The sequence below is a fragment of the Mytilus edulis genome, chromosome 4 (genome assembly GCF_963676685.1).
Source record: "Mytilus edulis chromosome 4, xbMytEdul2.2, whole genome shotgun sequence".
In the NCBI taxonomy this organism is placed as follows: domain Eukaryota; kingdom Metazoa; phylum Mollusca; class Bivalvia; order Mytilida; family Mytilidae; genus Mytilus; species Mytilus edulis.
The window spans coordinates 66,445,363-66,465,178 of NC_092347.1; the positions used below are offsets into that span (position 1 = coordinate 66,445,363).

General features: G+C 34.6%; 2 protein-coding genes across 2 annotated transcripts in view; both read left to right on the forward strand.

Annotated features, from left to right (window-relative positions):
• Window positions 1-7,288: 7,288 nt before the first annotated feature.
• Window positions 7,289-19,816, forward strand: part of LOC139520278 (neuropeptide Y receptor type 2-like) — a 66,616-nt gene continuing 54,088 nt past the window's right edge. The window contains exon 1 of the mRNA XM_071312786.1: window positions 7,289-7,523. The gene's annotated coding sequence lies outside the window, so the exon portion shown is untranslated. The remainder of the gene's footprint in view (window positions 7,524-19,816) is intronic.
• LOC139521487 (serine-rich adhesin for platelets-like) lies at window positions 16,631-19,549 on the forward strand. Its single transcript, XM_071314961.1, has one exon. The coding sequence runs from the start codon at window positions 16,631-16,633 to the stop codon at window positions 19,547-19,549; it is 2,919 nt and encodes a 972-aa protein (XP_071171062.1).

Consider the following 19,816-nt stretch of genomic DNA (forward strand, 5'->3'; position numbering starts at 1 on the left):
CGCCACTGACAGACATGCAAATGGACGCAAGTTTATATGCAGCCGTACTGGTAATTTTGGCAAAAACTAGAACTAAAATTTCAATGATAACATATATGGTTCTAATTCTCTGTTTAAATCAATAAAACATAACTGTATTTATAGATTATCGTTGATTATCGTTGATCATCTCAACGAGATTGATTTTCTCGCTATTTTACCTATGACGACGTTGTCAATTTCATATCAATTTCGTTAGCAACGTCACGTGGCCTCCTTAGTTTCTAGCGATATTTTTTCCATCTCAAGCGAGAAGCATGATATGAAAATTATCACAAAAAAAGATCAAAAGAAAAATGCACAAAATAGCGATAATTTATTGTATTGTTTCTTTCATTATTTGTTTAGTAGTAGTACATATATGCCATTAAACTATCCTTCTAGTGGTATGATGTAAACATAAATAAATAAAAATTATGTAAGTTTGTAACGGTATCCAAATTATGGTTTCAATTGTCCTGTACAATGTTGATCTTAGGCGTTTCATCTGTTGGTCAGGTACATTTGATTCAAAGCTCACTTACACATATTTGGAACGTTTAGTTTTCATGATAGCCATTAAGTCACAAACGGCAATAGGGCATACAGTAAAATGGCATATCATATAACTACGGAGTGTGTGTCCGAGCAAGAACTTCGCTATGTTCATTACTTTAGGAATAAAATTTTTCTTGATGTACTGAAGACCTTTTGGTTGCCTTCGGCTGTTTTCTGCTCTTTGGTCGAGTTGTTACATCTTTGACGCATTCCCCATTTCCATTATCAATTAGAACTATACTGGTAACTAAGACCGAACACACAAAATGTTTATAGCGCATTTCAACACTTACCAACTACGCAAAAACTCTGAAATCATGTTTTTACGGATTACAGCAACATAAAAAAAATGCTATAAACGTATCTTGAGTTATCAAATAATTCAGATCAAAATCAAGCCCAGTATGAAATTATTATTTCACATATGTACGAGAACTATGAGGATATAAAATAAACACTTTATCATACTAGCATATCAATACTGGAAATCTGACTTTCATCGATCAAAAATATTTTTTATAAAATTAAAAGATCAAAGGTTATTAAAGTATTCTCAGATTTCCCGTTATTCAATAATATATTCTCTAGATCATATCAGTAGTCAAACCTACCGATAGGGATCTTTCCATGTCTTGATTTGGACAATGGTTGTTTTATTTCGTTGATCGCTTAAATTCGTGACTAAAATCATCCACGAAAACCACGAAAATTGGAACCCCACGAATAAAAGAACTTGTATAGTAATACGAAACCATAAATAAAAAGAGAATGTATATAATAATACTCGAGCAGCATTTTTCTTAATTTTAAAAAGTAACAATATATATACGTTTTCCTTAATTTAAATAAGTAATTTAAGGTCTGGTTCTGACTTGATCAAGCGGTTTTTTTTGTTGTTTTTTTCAGTCTCGAGTGTTTCTCCCCTTTTGTAACACGCTAGTGTTATTGGACAAACAGTTGCTGCATTACCAAAATCAATAGACTATCTTAAGGCGAATATCCTCTTTGTTAGTTTTTGAGAAGCTTCTTTTCAGTTTTATACCCTTTTCATGGCATAGTTTAGACACTCTAAAAGATGTCAAACCGCTTGATAAAGTCAGAACCAGACCTTAAATTACTTATTTTGCTTGTTATAAACTTTGTTTAATGCATAACTCTCATAAAACTGTAATATAAGGAAAACGTATATAAAAAAGAATAGGGTATAGCAAATCTCTGTTATGTTTTACCAACTGGGTAACAATCTAAAAGATGTCAAAATAATAAAATATCCTTAACATACGTTTTAAATTATTTTACAAATTTTTATAAAATCTTGTGGTTTTCGGTTCTTAATTAAAGTAAACCAAGAAGAGCCCTTCGGACGCATGTATTATTTATCCAGTGTTGTTTTCAATTTTACAGCATTGAGTCGATACTACTGCCGTGGGTATTATCATGTCAGTTCTTCGGCACTGACATGATATATCACAAACTTCACTAAAACTGTTCGTCCATAACTTTAAATTTTATTTTAGAAACTATCATTTCAACTTCCTCTGGCAAAATTGACCTTGTACTATATAGCTCTTCATTTATTTCGGAACTTATACACTTAGTATACGACGTTGACTTTCAAATATTCGACTTTCAGCATTCCCGATGAAGGTAAATTAATAAAGTCCAAAAATGCGCGTCCGATGCGTGACATTTACAACATGTTGTTTTGGTTTTTTTTTCTTGCTGCTGTTGAAGGCATTTTGACACAAAATCCTAAAATTTACTGGTGTTTGTCAAATTTGCACCAAAGGACGATGCTTAGGAAATAAAGAACAATATACTATTTTTCGAAAGACGAAACAAAGCTTTACTTCAAATAAAATTTTCATTTTTTTCTGTTTACACATGCTTGGGATTATTACTAAAAATTTGTCAAAATGTTTCAAAATTTCGGTTTTGGGCTGTCTTTAGGCGTTTAAAATTTGGTGATTGAATAAGTTATAAACCAATGTAACAGTAGTGTACTGCTGTTTAATGGTCTAAAATTGAACAAGTGAAAATAAATCCCGGGTCACAAACCAAAACCAAAAACTATAAAACGAAAACAACGGAGAAAAAGAGACACGGAACTGCAATATAAACAAACGCTAACACACATAGAAATGTACATTTTGATACCAACTTCCATATCACTGACTTGGTACAGGAAATTCAAAGAAAAAATGCGGGTAAAACCTGGCTTTGTGGATAGCAAACCTCTTGCTTATACGGCAATGTTATATAAAAAAAGCTTTAAAAGATAACATTTCGTGACAGGAATACAGTTAAAATGAACGCAAGAACACTGAGGACAGAGACATATATAAATAAATAATAAAATAGTACATTACATCATATAATTAACAGAATAACAACGGTCGTTTCCTGAATTAATGACATATACCAGACTGATCTATCCATTGGATCACCAGTGAAGGTGATATACGTCTGAAAACACATATGATATTCATAATTCGTGTAAATATCATCACAATAATGTTGAATCTGCAAATTATTTTTGTTGTTCCCTCGCGGGATTCGAACTCATACAATGTGGATACATTGTATCTTGATGACACCGCCCGCACTGTGTCCAGCGCCCAAGACCACTCTACACATGTAAGATAAGGATCTCGCCTTCCGTTAAAACATTATAAATAATGTTTTGCTTGCAAGAATGGTACATAGGAGATCACATCGATCTACACAAAGTGTGTTCTTAAATATCAATAAAAACCTTCAACTCTGACTTAATAGAGTCCACGGAAAAATTAAATGAGAAAAACTGGCCATATTTGCTCGGGTAAGTCTTTGATTTTAATATAAAGTTCCTAATATTATTTGGGAAAACTTATTTTAAAATGTCTATGTTTCGAAGTACCAATATTAAAAGATATATATATTTTTGAACATAAGGATATTTGCTTTAATTCTAGGATGTGACGTACCAAATTTGAATCATTACCAGGTTTATAACAACTTGAGCAACACGACGGGTGTCACATGTGGAGCAGGACCCTTCCGGAGCACCTGAGATCACCCCAAGTTTTTTTGTGGGGTTTGTGTTGCTTAGTCTTTATTTTTCAAAGTTGTGTTTTGCATACTATTGTTTGTCTGTTTGTCTTTTTCCTTTTTAGCCATGCCGTTGTCAGTTTATTTTCTATTTATGAGTTTGAATGTCCCTCTGGTATCTTTCGCCCCTCTCTTAATCTTTTTGGTTATCTGCTTTTTTCTCTTTTTTATATATTAGCGTTCATTTCTTAATTATTTATATTTATACCATTTTTAACTCAACGGGGCCAAAGCCCCCCCCCCCCCCCATATGAGTCTATGACATCACTTGGCGTCCGTCGTCGTCCGACGGCTGTCGTTGTAAACTATTTAAAAAATCTTCTCTGAAACTGCGGTGCCAAATACCTTTAAACTTTAACTAAATGTTCCTTAGGGTATCTTGTTTATGAATTGTATCCGAAGTTTAGATCCATCGACAAACATGGCCGCTATGTCTAAAAATAGAACATAGGGGTAAAATTCATTTTTTGGCTTTTATCGCAAAACAACTGAAACTAAAGGAGCAAATCTGCCATGGGTAAAATTGTTCAATTGGTCAAGATCTATCAGCCCTGAAATTTTCAGAACAACCCATTGTTAGGTTACTGCTACTGAATTAGTAGTTTTTAGGAATTTTTGCAGTTTTTTGTTATGATCTTGAATATGATTATAGATACATATTATCTGTAAACAGCAATAATGTTTAGCAAAGTAAGACGTACAAAAAAGATTAAGGACCGAAATGGTCAAGTGACCCCTTAAGGAGTAATTGCTCTTTAAGACTATTTTACACAATTTGTTCATCAAGTTCGCTAACATTTAAAAATCTTCTCCTCTGAAACTACAGGGCTAAATACCTCCAAACTTCAACTAAATGTTCCTTAGGATATATCTAGTTTATATGTTGTATCCGAAGTTTTGATTAATTGATAAACATGGCCGCCATGGCTAAAAATAGAACATAGGGGTCAAATGCAGTTTTTGGCTTAAATCTCAAATCTAAAGCTTTAAGAGCAAATCTGACATGTGATTTAATTGTTCAATAGGTACAAATCAATCAGCCCTGAAATGTTCAGACGAATCGAACAACCCATTGTTGGGTTGCTGCCACTGAATTGGCAGTTTTAACGAAATTTTGCAGTTTTTTGTTATTATTTTGAGTATCATTATAGATGATATAAACTATAAACAGCAATAATGTTCAGCAAAGTAAGGTCTACAAAAAAAATGAATATGACCAAAATTGTCAATTGACCCCTTAGGAATTATTGCCCTTGAAAGACAATTTTACATAATTTGTTCGTCAAGGTGGAGCAGGATCTGCTTACTCTTCCGGAGCACCTGAGATCACCCCTAGTTTTTTTGGTGGGGTTCGTGTTGTTTATTCTTTAGTTTTCTATGTTGTGTCATGTGTGCTGTTGTTTGTTTGTCTTTTTCATTTTTAGCCATGGCGTTGTCAGTTTGTTTTAGATTTATGAGTTTGACTGTCCCTTTGGTATCTTTCGTCCATCTTTGCTAACATTTAAAAATCTTCTCCTCTCAAATACAGGTGAGCGATTCAGGCTCTTGAGAGCCTCTTGTTTATATTCTTTTTTTCTGAACAGTATAGCACCCTATGTTTCTCTATTCTTCATCTTTATTTATTGTTCTCCATTCTTTCATCTCCCCTTTATCAGGTTTATTATGCATTTTGTATCAAGTATTCTCTATTCTCTTAACCACAGTCAGACCCTCTTATAACTGGTTGAAAACTTTAAAGAAGAAGAAGCTGCCTGACTCGAAAATACATTATAAATAAATAAAAAAGGAGATCTGATATGATTACCAATGAGACAACATTCCACAAGTGACCAAACGACACAGAAATCAACAACTATAGGTCACCGTACGTCCTTTAACAATGAGCAAACTAGCTTGCTTGATTTCTAGAATTGAGATCTCCGTCCAACAAGGCCACGACACAAAGCAGTGGTTGTCCTTCTGCCCCTGAAAAGGGATAAAAAAATACATTATCAGTATATAAAAAGGGAGATGTGACAATGAGACAAGTATCCGTTAACGTTCGAATGAAGTTGATGTACTTGCAATTGAGCCAATAATACGGCCTTCAGCAATGAGAAAATCAATACCTTAAAGTCGACGAAAAACATAAAACAATTCAATTTAGAAAAACATAATTTATAACAAAACAATTTATGAAAAACAAGTATGACATACATAAACCAACAACAGAGCCACAGACTCATGACTTGAGACAGACACGTAAAAAAAGTAAAAGGTCTAACTTTTTGAAAGCGCCAACCCTATCTCTAATCACGGACACAACATAAGACAAAAAGGCCTTTATTTTAAATTAATCATATCAATACAAAGCAGAAAAAACATCTAACAAAAACATAGACCGGAAGTGACAGGGAATTTATCTCATTTGACTTCATAAAACAAGGATATTCTAGAAGGAAGAAAGAATAATAATAAGGAGTATTACTTGATACTAATTATTGCAAAGTTCTTCTGAAAATATGACATTTTAGTTCAGCATTAAAAAGACAGGAATGACACACATGTAAATTGATACATGTAGTATTCTTAATATATATGAAGTAAAATCAATGCATACAAGGTTTGTAAAAGCCGATATTTCTTGAAAATTAGCTTATCGCTTCTGTCTTGTATAACGAATGAGGAAACTATGTTAATATAATTGTGTTCTTTTGAAACAGATATTTTATTATATGCAGTAAGTAAGGTCAATAAGTGCATTGTTCATTGTAAAATTCAGCTAAATTGTTTTATGGTTCAAAACTACAATTACTTTTTTCTTGACAAAAGCTACTAAATGTTTTATTTAATAAGATTGTAAAACACAAGAACTCCAATATTCTGATTTTTTAAACGAAAGCATTTACGTAATATTTTAATACTTATGGGAAATCTACAAATATCAAATACAATTATCCACTAAATAGCATGCTAACAAAACAGTAATTATATACATGTAACAGAGGCAATCGATCGTTTAGAATTTCAATTGATTTCGATAAATATTTCAACTAAAGGAATATAGAAAACAATGTTTTGCTGGTTGCCAGCAGGATATAACTCATTTCTTTTATAACTATTTCCAATTAATTATTTTTTATCTGTTTTTATTTATTGGCTTTAAAATATTAATGACCACCATTTATAGATATTACAATAATAAAGTTTAGTTGCTAATATGATATTCTGAAATGAGTTTTTAAATCGAAAAAAAGAGGTAAGAAAAGTACAACTGATAAAAATGTCTTGAATACAGATTTAAGAACAATTTTGATAAACAGCAGTAAAAAAATTATACTTATCATTGTTGACTCAACAGATATTCATTTCTTGCTTATATTTTGATAATGAAATCGTTGTTAATGGAACAGATATCATACTATAATCAATTATAAGCCAAAACTATCCAAAAGGAAAAACGATATGGTGACCATTTTAAATCCTCTGGTGTTTCTTTAATAACTATATAATTGATTCAGCCACATTTTAATCAATATTTCTATTTTTTTAACATCCGTTAACAAGCAATAGTATTCGTAGAGGATGCGCACTATGATAATGAACACTATCTATTGATTTGCATGGTTATAAAGCAGACGATATCCTCTGCCTTCATTTTCCCAGTATTTTACTCGTGCTCACTTAACGTCTGTTTAGTGTGTTTTGGAGTTGTCTTTCGTAATACGCCTGGATTAGTGGAGATTTTTTTCTGTGACAAGCTAATATCAATATGCTTTGTGGAGCTTGATCGTCAAATCGATTGCAGTAGAGTTTGAAGAAGGATTGTCGCTGTGTGATGAAGATTTTCTGGATCTTAACTGGAATCTAGTAATCAGGTTTGATGCCTTTTTATATTATTATTCCACACTTACAAAGAATTGTTTGTTGTTATTGTTGCTGTGTATTTTTTTCTGGATAAATCTTATCTTTTTTATACTTGAATTTTATCGAATTTGCAGGTTTGCAGTCGTTTTAAGCTTCCTACATCATCACTAACTTAAAACATGAAATACGGAAAAACATGCTTTATTTTTTATATGATTCAACTTTGTGTTCAACTTCTTCTCTTTTAAGCTGGTGAAACTTATTGTCAACTATAAGACTACAAGATTCAATCAAGTGTTCTGATAATTAGATTTTAGAAGTGCATTACATTTTATAATTTGATTTTGTGATTTATATATATAAAAGCAAAAATAAGTGTAAATTTCATAAAGCAAAAATACGTGTCAATTTCGAATAGTTAAAAAATGTGATGCGGGTATGCTTCCTCATAAAATATTGGAAGCAACAAATGAAGCGACAAAATAGGGAAAGAAAAATGAAAAACATAACAAAGGTTTTAAATTCATAATTTCTATTAAAGTAAATTGAGAAAAAAACAGTTTTAAGATGAATGATAAAATAAAAAAAAAACTAACTCGAAACTTTGCTTTTATCGTTGGAATACAACAGAAACGAAGTATTGAATTACAATGTACAATATTTTTACGTTGACGTTGTTTCTTTGCCTTTTAAATTATAATATTACAACGCATCTGTTGGGTTTTTCAATTCGAAATCGGAAAAGTTATCAACAGCTAACGAAGTAGCACGCCGACACCGGAAACTTGCAGTCAGGTGTAAGCTTTTACTCTGCACTGAAGACTTCTCCCTGACTTTGATATGAAGAACAACAAAACACTTTCTTTGCTTTAGGCTGTACATGAACATACTTACATTTCTATTGAATTATTGACGGAAAATTTATTTTTTGAAATAAAAAAAATAACGAAGAAAAGCATAGTCTACGTGGGTTGCGCTTAATATAAAAAAGGAGTTGTGGTATTATTTCCAATGAGCCAACTATCCACCAAAGTTCAAATGAAGTGTATGTAAGCAGTTATAGGAAACTGACGGCCTTCAACAATGTGAAAAACCACTTGATGCTGTTTTCCTTATATATATGTAGATAAAAGAAACGATAAAATCTTTAGTAAAAATCGCACTTTACTACCAAAATTTTTTCCCCTTAAATTTCAATGTTATGAAATAGAAAACAAATTTGGAATGGAAATGGGGAAATGTGCCAAAGAGCAGAAAACACACGAGGGCCACCAATTGGTCTTCAACACAGCGAAAAAATCCTGCACCCGGTACTCATATTCGAACCACTTTGCTGCTGATGAAGGTGCTTAGTACTAAATAATTACTAGTATATTTTGTTAAATGCCGTGAAATGAATCTGCTAGAATGGTTAGGATATAAAGTCAAGATGGTACACGTTTCTCTGCTAACGAATAAGTAACCACAAGGGAATCTTTTGGAAAACAATCTAAGAAACAAAAGAATATAGATCGCTATTTGTAGGTTGTCATTACCAAGTACCACCTGGGTTGTATATTACATCAAAGGCCAACACTTTTTATGATCTATCTTGCAGAATATCTCAGGGCTAGTCGATGGAATCAATAACTTTCCGAAATTAATTGCTAATTAGAAAGCTTCGCTGGAATCGTAATTTTAACGCATTTATAAACACTAAGCCTGAAACCAATTCTATCTAGAATTAATTTAAGTCTCATTTGATGGTGAAAATACAATTAAATGCTTACATGACACTTCGTGATACATCGAAGATGCCCATTATTTGAAAAATATTATAACCTACACTTTCCTGTCTTGGTTAACGACTTTAATGTTTGATTGAAAATAAATGAGGTTTTCCGTTAAACTTGATGCACTGCAAACGAATTTTATATTTTAATAGTTAGCAGCACACAATGTAACGATGATTGCCTTCATTTAAAAGAGCAAAAACAGAACAGTTCAATTTTAAAAAGTAAAGCAGAAGATTAATAAGAAAAGAAAAGAAGAAAGAAAAACTATCGTCTTACAATTTTTGAAGGAATATATCAAAGCTCCCATATATTAAAGAATAAACAAATATGGAAACCTATATAATTCCTCCCATTCAATACTTCTATACACATTTGAAAGTTCTTAACTATTTTCATTAAAGTAAGCGTTTTAAAAACAAATGTATTTGACACTCATTTTTATAAAACAGTGTCGCATTCAAAGAAAAGTTACAAGTCCCGCATAAAATCATCTTAAAATAGTCTTTATGCATATCTAAAATAATCTGTATTAGAGCACACTTCTATGCTTTCATATATTCATCATATAAGTTTAAGTTCATCTTTTCAGTATTGTTTCTATGTTTAAAAATCCTAAGTAACACTATTTAATCAGTTAGGTTGAGTGTAATTGATGTACACATTTATACATTGTCTAGATAGTAAATTCCTGTGTATGACTTAGTTTTTCATGTCTATATTGATTGCAGAAAGAAATAAGTATTGACAGTAAATAAAGAATACTTCGAAATCATTGTATGAAAACAACCGACAGATGCTTTTAACATTACGGGAATATTATGTATGCAAACAATAACGTGGTAAAACCTTATCATAGATCTAGAATAAAGTCATTCATGCATTTTACAATTTTGCGTTAGTTATAAACGGGAGAAAAACTATAGAATTATGTTTTGAAAAAATAAAAATAGAAATGAATACTCGAATGTTGTAACGGAGACAGTTTGACATTATTTTCTACGGAGTCAGTGATATGGATTATAAAAAGGGACGCTGAAATGATTTACTTTAAAGACATTTTTACATTACTAATTTTGAAGTCATGAATAGAAAACTACGTCAAATCTGCACGAAGATAATTAAAAAAACTGTAAAAACGAAACTAGATACGAAGATGTTTTCCCCTGAAAAATATAGGTTTAAGTTATCAAGGACTATAAAACTATTAGCATATAGTATGTTATTAATACTGGTATTTCATAATGATAAAATAAATGCATGATGGCTCATATCAGAATACAAAAGTCATGATACAAATGTCAGTCACACCCCAAATAAATCACATGCTAAACAACCCATAGTAAGTAAATCATATGGTTAATATAATCATAACACACCCCATATCAAACTCTCGACCTTTGCTCTCAGGCATGATCGTTTAGAGTTTATAGTATTGAATGTGATTTTTTTCAAATTATCGTTGAAAGGTTGTCTTATAGCTTTTTTTTGGAAAATATTAACAATCTAAAGTAAACATGTTTTTTCTAAGTGAAACCAGCATGAAATGTACAAAAAAATGAAATTGCACAACAAAACCAACTTAAACGATGTTTTTGCTTAAAATCAACATGGTTTCATAGATTTTAACAAAAAAACTTAAAACTAAATTGTTTTACTCTTCAATTTGATTGAATTCAACGTAAAACGCCTTTCTGTTTTACTTCGACGTCGAAAGCCGTGTTATTATATACATAAACGTAATAGAAATTAGTTCAGAAATGAGATTTCTACGTAAAGTCAAATTATTACGGATCTGTCTTCTGCCTTATTGATAGACATGCAATTTTGATTTATCAAAAACACCTGTTGTTTATTCCCGTTATTAAGGTCATTACCCTTCAAATCTTTTATTTATTAGAAATTCTTTTGATTATCTATTTTACCGAAAAAACTTTTATAAATAACACGAGACTATTTATAATGTCCTTCAATTAATGTCTGTTACATTGTTCGCTGTGAAATTATAAGCAAACTGTAGGTACTTCAGACGATCAAAGGCTTTACATTGGAGAAACAATGTAGATTACAAATTTACACATATACAAATAACGAACAAATGTTTGAACATTATTTAATGATATATACAAGTCGGTTTTTGTAAATGAATATGTTACTATGGAAATTAATGTCTGAAGAAATAAAAAAAAAAGGCAAAAAAAAAAAAAAAATGAAGCTGAAACTACTAAAGTTATAATGAATGATAGACGTCAAAATAAATAACGTGTTATATTTCACTGTGTGCATGCATGCACGTGCTGGCCGTTTGCAGCTTTACGAAGACCTTTAAACTTACAGCGTCCAAAGCCCTTTAAAATCTTGATTTACCTTCATCAGGAATTTGTTAACCTCCAAATGTGGAAGCCATTGCAAAAACAATGTTAGCAAAAACATATGTTGTGTTGACAGTTTCGCACACCAAAAATAAAATCGCAACAATAAAACTAATAAATATATGCAACAAACGTTTTGCAGAATAATTTGCATTGAAAATAGCGAGACCTCAAAAGGAAAAAAAATATGACTGAAACAGACATAATCAGATAAAAAAAAAGCCCTGAAAGTAACAATGTAAAACAATTCAAACGAGACAACTATCGACATAAAATCATAATTGCAATGTAAAGTCTTATATAAATCAGTAAAAGCCCAAACAAATACCAACCACAAAAAAAAAAGAATAGAAATGGAAAACAGCAACGTTTCAGTTAACAGTCTTATGACATAGATTCCAGTATGGAGATTTTTGTTATTCAGTTTCTTTATAGCTTTTCGTCACGGTCTTTTCGTCGTTGAAGCGTGACAAAAGTAAATGTACCATTGTGTATGTAAAGGAAGTATAGTATTGTTTTATTTCTAATAAAGCTGGCGTCAAATATGAGACAATTTATCGACTCCTTGTCTTCTTTCTGTAATGTAGGTCTTTTATACACACATACATATATATACATATATATATATATACGTTTTACACATTTTTAAGGAAGAAAACTTAAAACTTGAGCTTTTCATTATGAGCATTTATTCTATTGAGTCTTTTTTCGACGGCACAATTTCTTCCTCGGTTGGTCTCCAATGACGTTAGCATGTTAAGATAAATTCTCTTAATTAACCTTTATAAAATCTGATTAGGATAGTTTTTGTAAAAAAAATGTCACAGTTATTGAATATCTAATTATTTTGAAAACAATTTAAAGGTAGCATGGAAGTATAGTAAAGCAAACAGTGGGCGTACGGAAACAAAAACACAATAAATTATGGTGATGACATTACATAATTTTAAGTTGTATAACTGTTAATGTTAAATGATACATTGAATATTGATTCCTTTAACTATAAAAGTATTACTTTCATAGTATGGTGCGTGATATCGAATTACCATGAGAGATTATAGATACAAATATCTTTGGTAGGTCTCCCGAGACCCTCGTTTCTATAGTGTTTATTCCGATAAACACTACGTCAATTGATGTTTTGACTATGTGTTATTATGTTATTCTGCATGTACACACCCCATAAACAACTATCGAAACTGCAAAATGCAATTAGCAACACAGATCAAAATGTGTTGTCAACTGTAAAATCCTTTGTATTGCAATGGAAACCGGAAATGCAGAAAAAAGCTAAGTCTGTAATCGACTGTTGCAAAATCCATCGTGTAACAATGACAATCGGATCTGCAGGGAAAAAAATAAATATGCTGTCAACTGTTGCAAAATCCATTGTGTCGCAATAACAACCGGAACTGAAGATAAGAATCAAAATGTTATCAAATGTTGCAAAATTCAGTGTATTGCAATGGCTTTCGAAACTTCAGACAACAATAAATATGCTGTCAACTGTTGCTAAAATATTGTTTGTATTGATCTGACATGTGAACTGCATACACAAATAAACAAGATTACAATGATTATTGGCACTGCAGACAATAAGAAATATTTTGCAAACTGTTCATTGTATTGCAATGGCTAGCGGGACTTCAGACACAAACTCAATATGCTGCCAACTGTGGCATTTTTTTTGTTTTGCAATGGCAATCGGGACTGCAAACAAAAATAAATTTGTTGTCAACTGTCGCAACTTTCATTTGTATCGAAATGACATGCAAACTGCAATAAAAATAAATGATTTAAACTGCTGAAAAATCCATTGTATTACAATGATTATTGGGACTGCAGACAACAATAAATATGTTGCCAACTGTTGCAAAATTCGTTGTGTTACAATGGCTATCGGGACTGCAAACAAAAATAGATATGCTGCCAACTGTTGCAAAATTCGTTGTGTTGCAATGGCTATCGGGACTGCAAACAAAAATACCTATGCTGTCAACTGTTGCAAAATTCGTTGTGTTGCAATGGCTATCGGGACTGCAAACAAAAATACCTATGCTGTCAACTGTTGCAAAATTCGTTGTGTTGCAATGGCTATCGGGACTGCAAACAAAAATACCTATGTTGTCAACTGTTGCAAAATGTGTTGTATTGCAATGGCTATCGGGACTGCAAACAAACATAGATATGCTGCCAACTGTTGCAAAATTCGTTGTGTTGCAATGGCTAATGGGACTGCAAACACAAATAAATGTGTTGTCAATTGTTGCAAAATGTGTTTTATTGCAATTGCTATCGGGACTGCAAACAAAAATACATATGCTGTCAACGGTTCAGAATTATTTTTTTGGCAATGACAATCGGGACTTCAAACAAAAATAAATGTGTTATCAACTGGTGCAAAATTATTGCTGTAAACGATAGAAAAAACATGTATGAATTGATGATATTCTTTGTACTAATTGGTAGGAATTAATCCTTGAGGAAATGACATAATTCTTATATTTTACATTTATATCTATTGTATTTTGGGGTATGAGAGTTCTCGAAGAAGGTCAATCCAAAGATGCATTACGGACGCACCAAATTTACAAAACGTTAGCTTCATTTACATTACCCATGATTACATTGTTAATTTCTCTATTATTGCAGCAACACAAAAAAACAAATGTATTATGTTATGTTATACATAAATGTACTCTTACGATTAATTACTTATAGAACATTAACCTTTATAAAATGCGTGGTACATGCACTTAAGTTTTTCAGCAATACATGGTTTATTTCTGTTTTTATTACATTAAATACCTCACCTTCATAAATTTAGATATCAGTCCACTCGCTGCATTATTCAACCGGAAACCAGCCAGAAAAAGAAACCATGACCCCGTGACAACCTCTCCCACCTGACACCTGTGTGTCCTAAACCTTCATCATTTTTTCCGGTTCTACAACGCATGCTGCACGTTTTTTTGTGGAGGAGGAAAAAGTTTATTTTTTCACAAACAGTTTAACAAGTTGATAATTTATATATTTAGTAATTTATATTGATATTTTTGTTTAAAATTATAGTATATTTGGATAATTTTATATTAATTTTATCTGAATATTATGGATAAAATTCCAGCTTCAGGTACCCAAGAGGTAAGTGACAGTCAAATTCACACATCCAATGGTAATTTGTTGTCCCCTTGGCGTTCGGCCACCCATTCAGATGAATTTTGGGATAGAAGTTTGGAGTTTATTCCAGGTGTTTCTGGTGTCGGTCTGGAACAGGACTCGGAACCTGTTCCTGTCAGGACTTTGCCTTTCACTCCTGGTGCTAGTCAGTTGAGGTTATCTAGGCCTAGCAGGGTATCACATACCGTAACTAGGCCTGCAGAGATACCAACGTCTCCTGTGGCTTGCACGACAAGCAGGCAGGAGACACTACCAGCTGGCATCAGGAGTGACCCCTTTTCTCGGACTAGGTGGCCCATGAATTTTGCATACCCTCCCATGCCTATGGGAATGCCCAACTTGCCGCCTTATCCCCAGCCTTTTGATCCTTATTCGGCTCAATCAGTTTGGTCTGGTCAGGGGTTTGGTGGTAGATCCTCTTCAGAGTCATCCTCCTTTAAGGATGAGATGAGGACTCTTACCACCTCCATTCACAAGATACAAGCTACTGTTAATGCTAAGTTTTTGGAATTTGGTAACAGGCTTGATCTTATGGAGTCTAGGGGTCTGTCTCAGGATCCTGCACAGGATCCTCCCAGACCTCCTAGACAGTTGTTGGAAGACGACTCAGTTTCTTTGGCCCCTAGAAGTCAGGAAGGTAACTTTTTGGAGGACCAAGATGGTATTTCTGATGTTGATAGTGTAGTAAGCACAGAGGGAGATGCTTTCGTTCCTAAGGATCCTGCTTCAGGCAACCCAGAATGCCTTAGGAGTCTGGTCTATTCTATTCGTAGGAATATGTCGGATATGCCCATGTCGTCTCCACCTAGGGTTTCTTCTACTCCTTCAGATTTCATGGCTTGCTCAGGTATAGTCAAGCCAGAGTCTAAGGGGTATTATTCTTTTCCAGAGTCTGGGCACTTTACAACTGCTTTGTCTTTTGTAAACTCTTCTCTGGCTGAGAATCTTGCTAACACTAGCAAAACTGGTGGTAGTAAGTTCTCTGGTTTCGGACCTGCCTCTTACCCAGGGAGATGTAGATCTAAGGACTTTGAGATCCATGGATCTTCCTTGGGTATGTCGGCTCCTGCTTGTGACCGGGCTTTTTCTAGTTTGCTTGGTTCGAAACCTTTGGATGGCCTCAGACTTTCTCAAGCTTCTTATGTCAAGTCAGAGAATAATCTGAGGTGTTTGACTTTTGTTCTTGAGACAGCTGAGCACTTTTTGTCAGCAGCTGGGTCTCTGTTAAAGGACAAAGGGGAGGAATTTTCAGATTTGAGGTCTATGCTGCTTCAGGTAGACAAGAGTCTTGGAATGTCTCAATTCCTTCTTCTTGGTACTGTGGCCAACTTTACTCTTGCTAAGAGACAGGAGATTCTTGAAAAATTAACTGTCTCTGAAGCTTTTCAGCAGAGACTTGTCAGTTCTCCTTTGTCTAAGGACAAGTTGTTCTCTGTTTCCTTAGAGCAGTTACAGGAGGAGGTGAATAAGGCCCCTCCTGTAGTCAAGGTGGATGTGAAGGTCACTGATGGGAAAAGATTTGTCAAAACTACTCAGATGAATAATCCATCTTCTTCGTCTTCTCATCAACCCAAGGCTTCTACCTCTTCTTCTTCTTCACAGTCTACGAAGAGGCCAGCTTTTTCTCGTCCCAACTTTTCAAGTGGGAAGAAAGCTAAAGTGGTTAAGGGAAAGAAGCAGGGTAAGTGATGTGTTGTCCCCTCCGTTGAATCGTTCCCCACTGGAAGAGGAAAATTATACTTCTCCTCTTCCTCATCTTCCAGTGGGGGGCAGGCTGTCCCACTTTCTAGATCAATGGGCTCTGATAACTTCAGACAAGTGGGTACTTTCGATTTTACGGAGGGGATTGGAACTTCAGTTTCTGGAACAGCCTCCTCTTTCTCCTGTTCCAATCAATCTGTCAGTGACAAAGGATTCTCAAAAGAATCAGTTGTTACAAAACGAAGTGAACATTCTGATTCAGAAGGGTGTTTTGGAGGAGGTAAATCCTCCTTTTCATCTAGGGTTTTATTCCCGGCTGTTCTTGGTACCCAAGAAGAATGGGAAAATGAGACCGGTTCTAGATCTTTCTGTTCTCAATCAGTATCTGGTGGTCCCACATTTCAAAATGGAGACCAACAGGTCTATCAGGTCGACAATTCATTTAGGAACTTGGACAACCTCTCTAGATTTGATGGACGCCTATTTTCACATCCCTATTTCTCACAAGTTTCGTCATTTCCTGAGACTGGTGTGGGCAGACAAGGTTTACAGTTTCAAGGCTATGCCTTTTGGCCTGGCTATTGCACCCCTAGTTTTTACCAGGATTTTTCAGACGGTGGTGTCGTATCTTCATACTCGGGCAGTTCTCATTCATTCCTACCTAGACGATTCTCTCATCAAGAATCATTGCCGTTCTCTTTTGGAGGAACACACCAATTTGTCTATCCTTTTACTCCTGAGACTGGGTTTTTTGATTTCATGGGAAAAATCAGAGATAATTCCCAGTCAGAGTTTCAATTTCCTGGGAGAACATTTTCGGACAGATTTGGGTCTAGTGCTTCCTCCAGAAGAGAAGGTAGTCAAGGTATGTCAGTTAGTCAATGCTCTGACTCAGTTTTCATCTGTCCCAGCTCGTCAATTGCTTCAGCTGGTGGGTTTCTTGATTTCGATCATGGACGTCATTCCACTAGGACGTCTACACATTCGTCCAATCCAGTGGTATCTGATGGAGTTTTGGCATCCAATTTCTCAGTTGTGGGAGGCACCTGTTCCCATCCTTCCTCGGTTGTTACCTCATCTTCAATGGTGGCTTCAGGAAAAACATCTTCGGAAGGGAGTTTTGTTGGATCCTCCAGACCCCAGCCTAACTTTGTTCACAGATGCGAGTCTGATGGGTTGGGGAGCTTATCTGGAGGGCAGGACAGCATCAGGTCTTTGGTCAGGTGCTCAGTTGGAGGAACACATCAATCTTCTAGAGATGAAAGCTGTGTTTCTTTCTCTCCGTCAGTTTCAGGCTGTGATTCAGGGTCAGTCACTACTGGTTGCCACGGACAACTCCACAGTAGTGGCTTATCTTCAGAATCAAGGAGGGACCCATTCCTTTTCTCTGTATCATCTGAGCAAGGAAATTCTTCTTCTGTGTCACAGTCTCAATATTTTTCTGTCAGTGAGACATGTTCCAGGCAGTCAAAATCTTCTGGCGGATGCTCTCTCCCGTTCCCGTGTTCCAGTGAACACAGAATGGGAAATTCATCCATCAGTGTTTCAGGAGATCATTCTTCGTTGGGATCGTCCTCATATAGATCTTTTTGCCACCAGTCTGAATCACAAATTGGAGACTTACGTTTCTCCCATTCCAGACGAGAAAGCTTGGGCAGTAGATGCTATGACCCTATCTTGGAAGGGAATGTTCAGTTACATGTTCCCTCCTTTTCGTCTTCTTCCAAAGATCTTGCACAAGATTCAGAGGGATCTTTGCAAGACCATTCTTATTGCTCCGGCTTGGTCAAGACAGTCTTGGTTCCCAGAACTACTACTTCTGTGTTGTGCGAAGCCCCTTTGTTTGCCTCTAAGAGAGGATCTACTGTCTCAATTCAAAGGAAGAAAACTGCATCAAGGTCTGGAGAATCTCCATCTGCACGCTTGGTTGTTGTCAGGGATTCCCTCAGAAAGGGAGGCTTTTCTGAGGGAGCAACCAAGCGTATCTCAGGATCAGTCAGACAATCTACAGGAGCAGTTTATGACTCCAAATGGTCTATCTTCTGTACTTGGTGTCTGTCGAAGCAGATTAATCCACTCTCTGTCACTGTACAACAGTTAGCGGATTTCTTCCTTTACCTTTTTGAGGAGAAAGGTTATTCTCCTTCTACTATAAAGGGATATAGATCTGCCATAGCCAGAACAATATCACTTTCAGGAGGCTCTGATTTTGGGGATAATGAGTTTTTGTCATTATTGATAAAAAACTTTTGCCTTAATAGACCTCGTCAAAGGCGTTTGGTTCCTTCTTGGGACTTAGGTTTAGTTTTGAAGGTTCTTCAGTTTTCACCTTTTGAACCTTTACATTCAGCCTCCTTCAAATTTTTATCTTATAAATGTTGTTTTCTGATAGCTTTGGCTACTGGTCGCAGAAGGAGTGAGATTCATGCTCTGTCAATTTCTGAGTCTTGTCTCCGCTTTGCATCTGATAAGTCTTCAGTTACTCTTCTCACTGATCCATCTTTTTTAGCAAAGAACCAGTTACCTGATAAAGGTTCTGGTATTATTACTATTCCTGCTTTACCTCCCACATCGGATAATCAGGTTTTGTGTCCAGTGAGAGCCTTGCTTGTTTACCTAGCTTCTTCAGCGAAATTAAGATCTGCTGGTTCTTCTAGGTTGTTTATTCCTATTAAAAAAGGAATTTCTGACATTTCTGCCAAAACCATTTCTACTTGGATTTGCAATACTGTCATTTTGGCCTATAAATCTGCTTCTTCTGAAGTTTTAGTTAAACATCAAGTTAAAGCACATGAAGTAAGAGCCTTAGCCTCTTCTTGGAACATTTTTAATTCCTCCTCTATGTCGGAAATCATGTCAGCTGGTTTTTGGAGGTCTGATAGTGCCTTTTATAACCATTATTTACGGTCCATGCCTCTTCATTGTGACAACCTCTATTCTTTAGGGCCTTTGGTTGCTGCTCAACAGGTTGTTTTTCCTCCTCCTAGTGATGGGGATTCAGCCCTTCGTTAAATTCTGTTATCTAAATTTATGAAGGTGAGGTATTTAATGTAATAAAAATTAAATTTTTAGAATTAAAATTTAGTTTTGTAAATTAAATACTCACCTTCATAAATCAGAGGTCCCTCCCTCCTCCCCTTCATCCCCCTTTTAGTGCCTAGCATTTTAAGGAATAAATGATGAAGGTTTAGGACACACAGGTGTCAGGTGGGAGAGGTTGTCACGGGGTCATGGTTTCTTTTTCTGGCTGGTTTCCGGTTGAATAATGCAGCGAGTGGA

Coding starts and splice junctions, on each gene's coding strand:
- LOC139521487 (XM_071314961.1), top strand. CDS start 16,631: ATGGGCTCTGATAACTTCAGACAAGTGGGTACTTTCGATTTTACGGAG.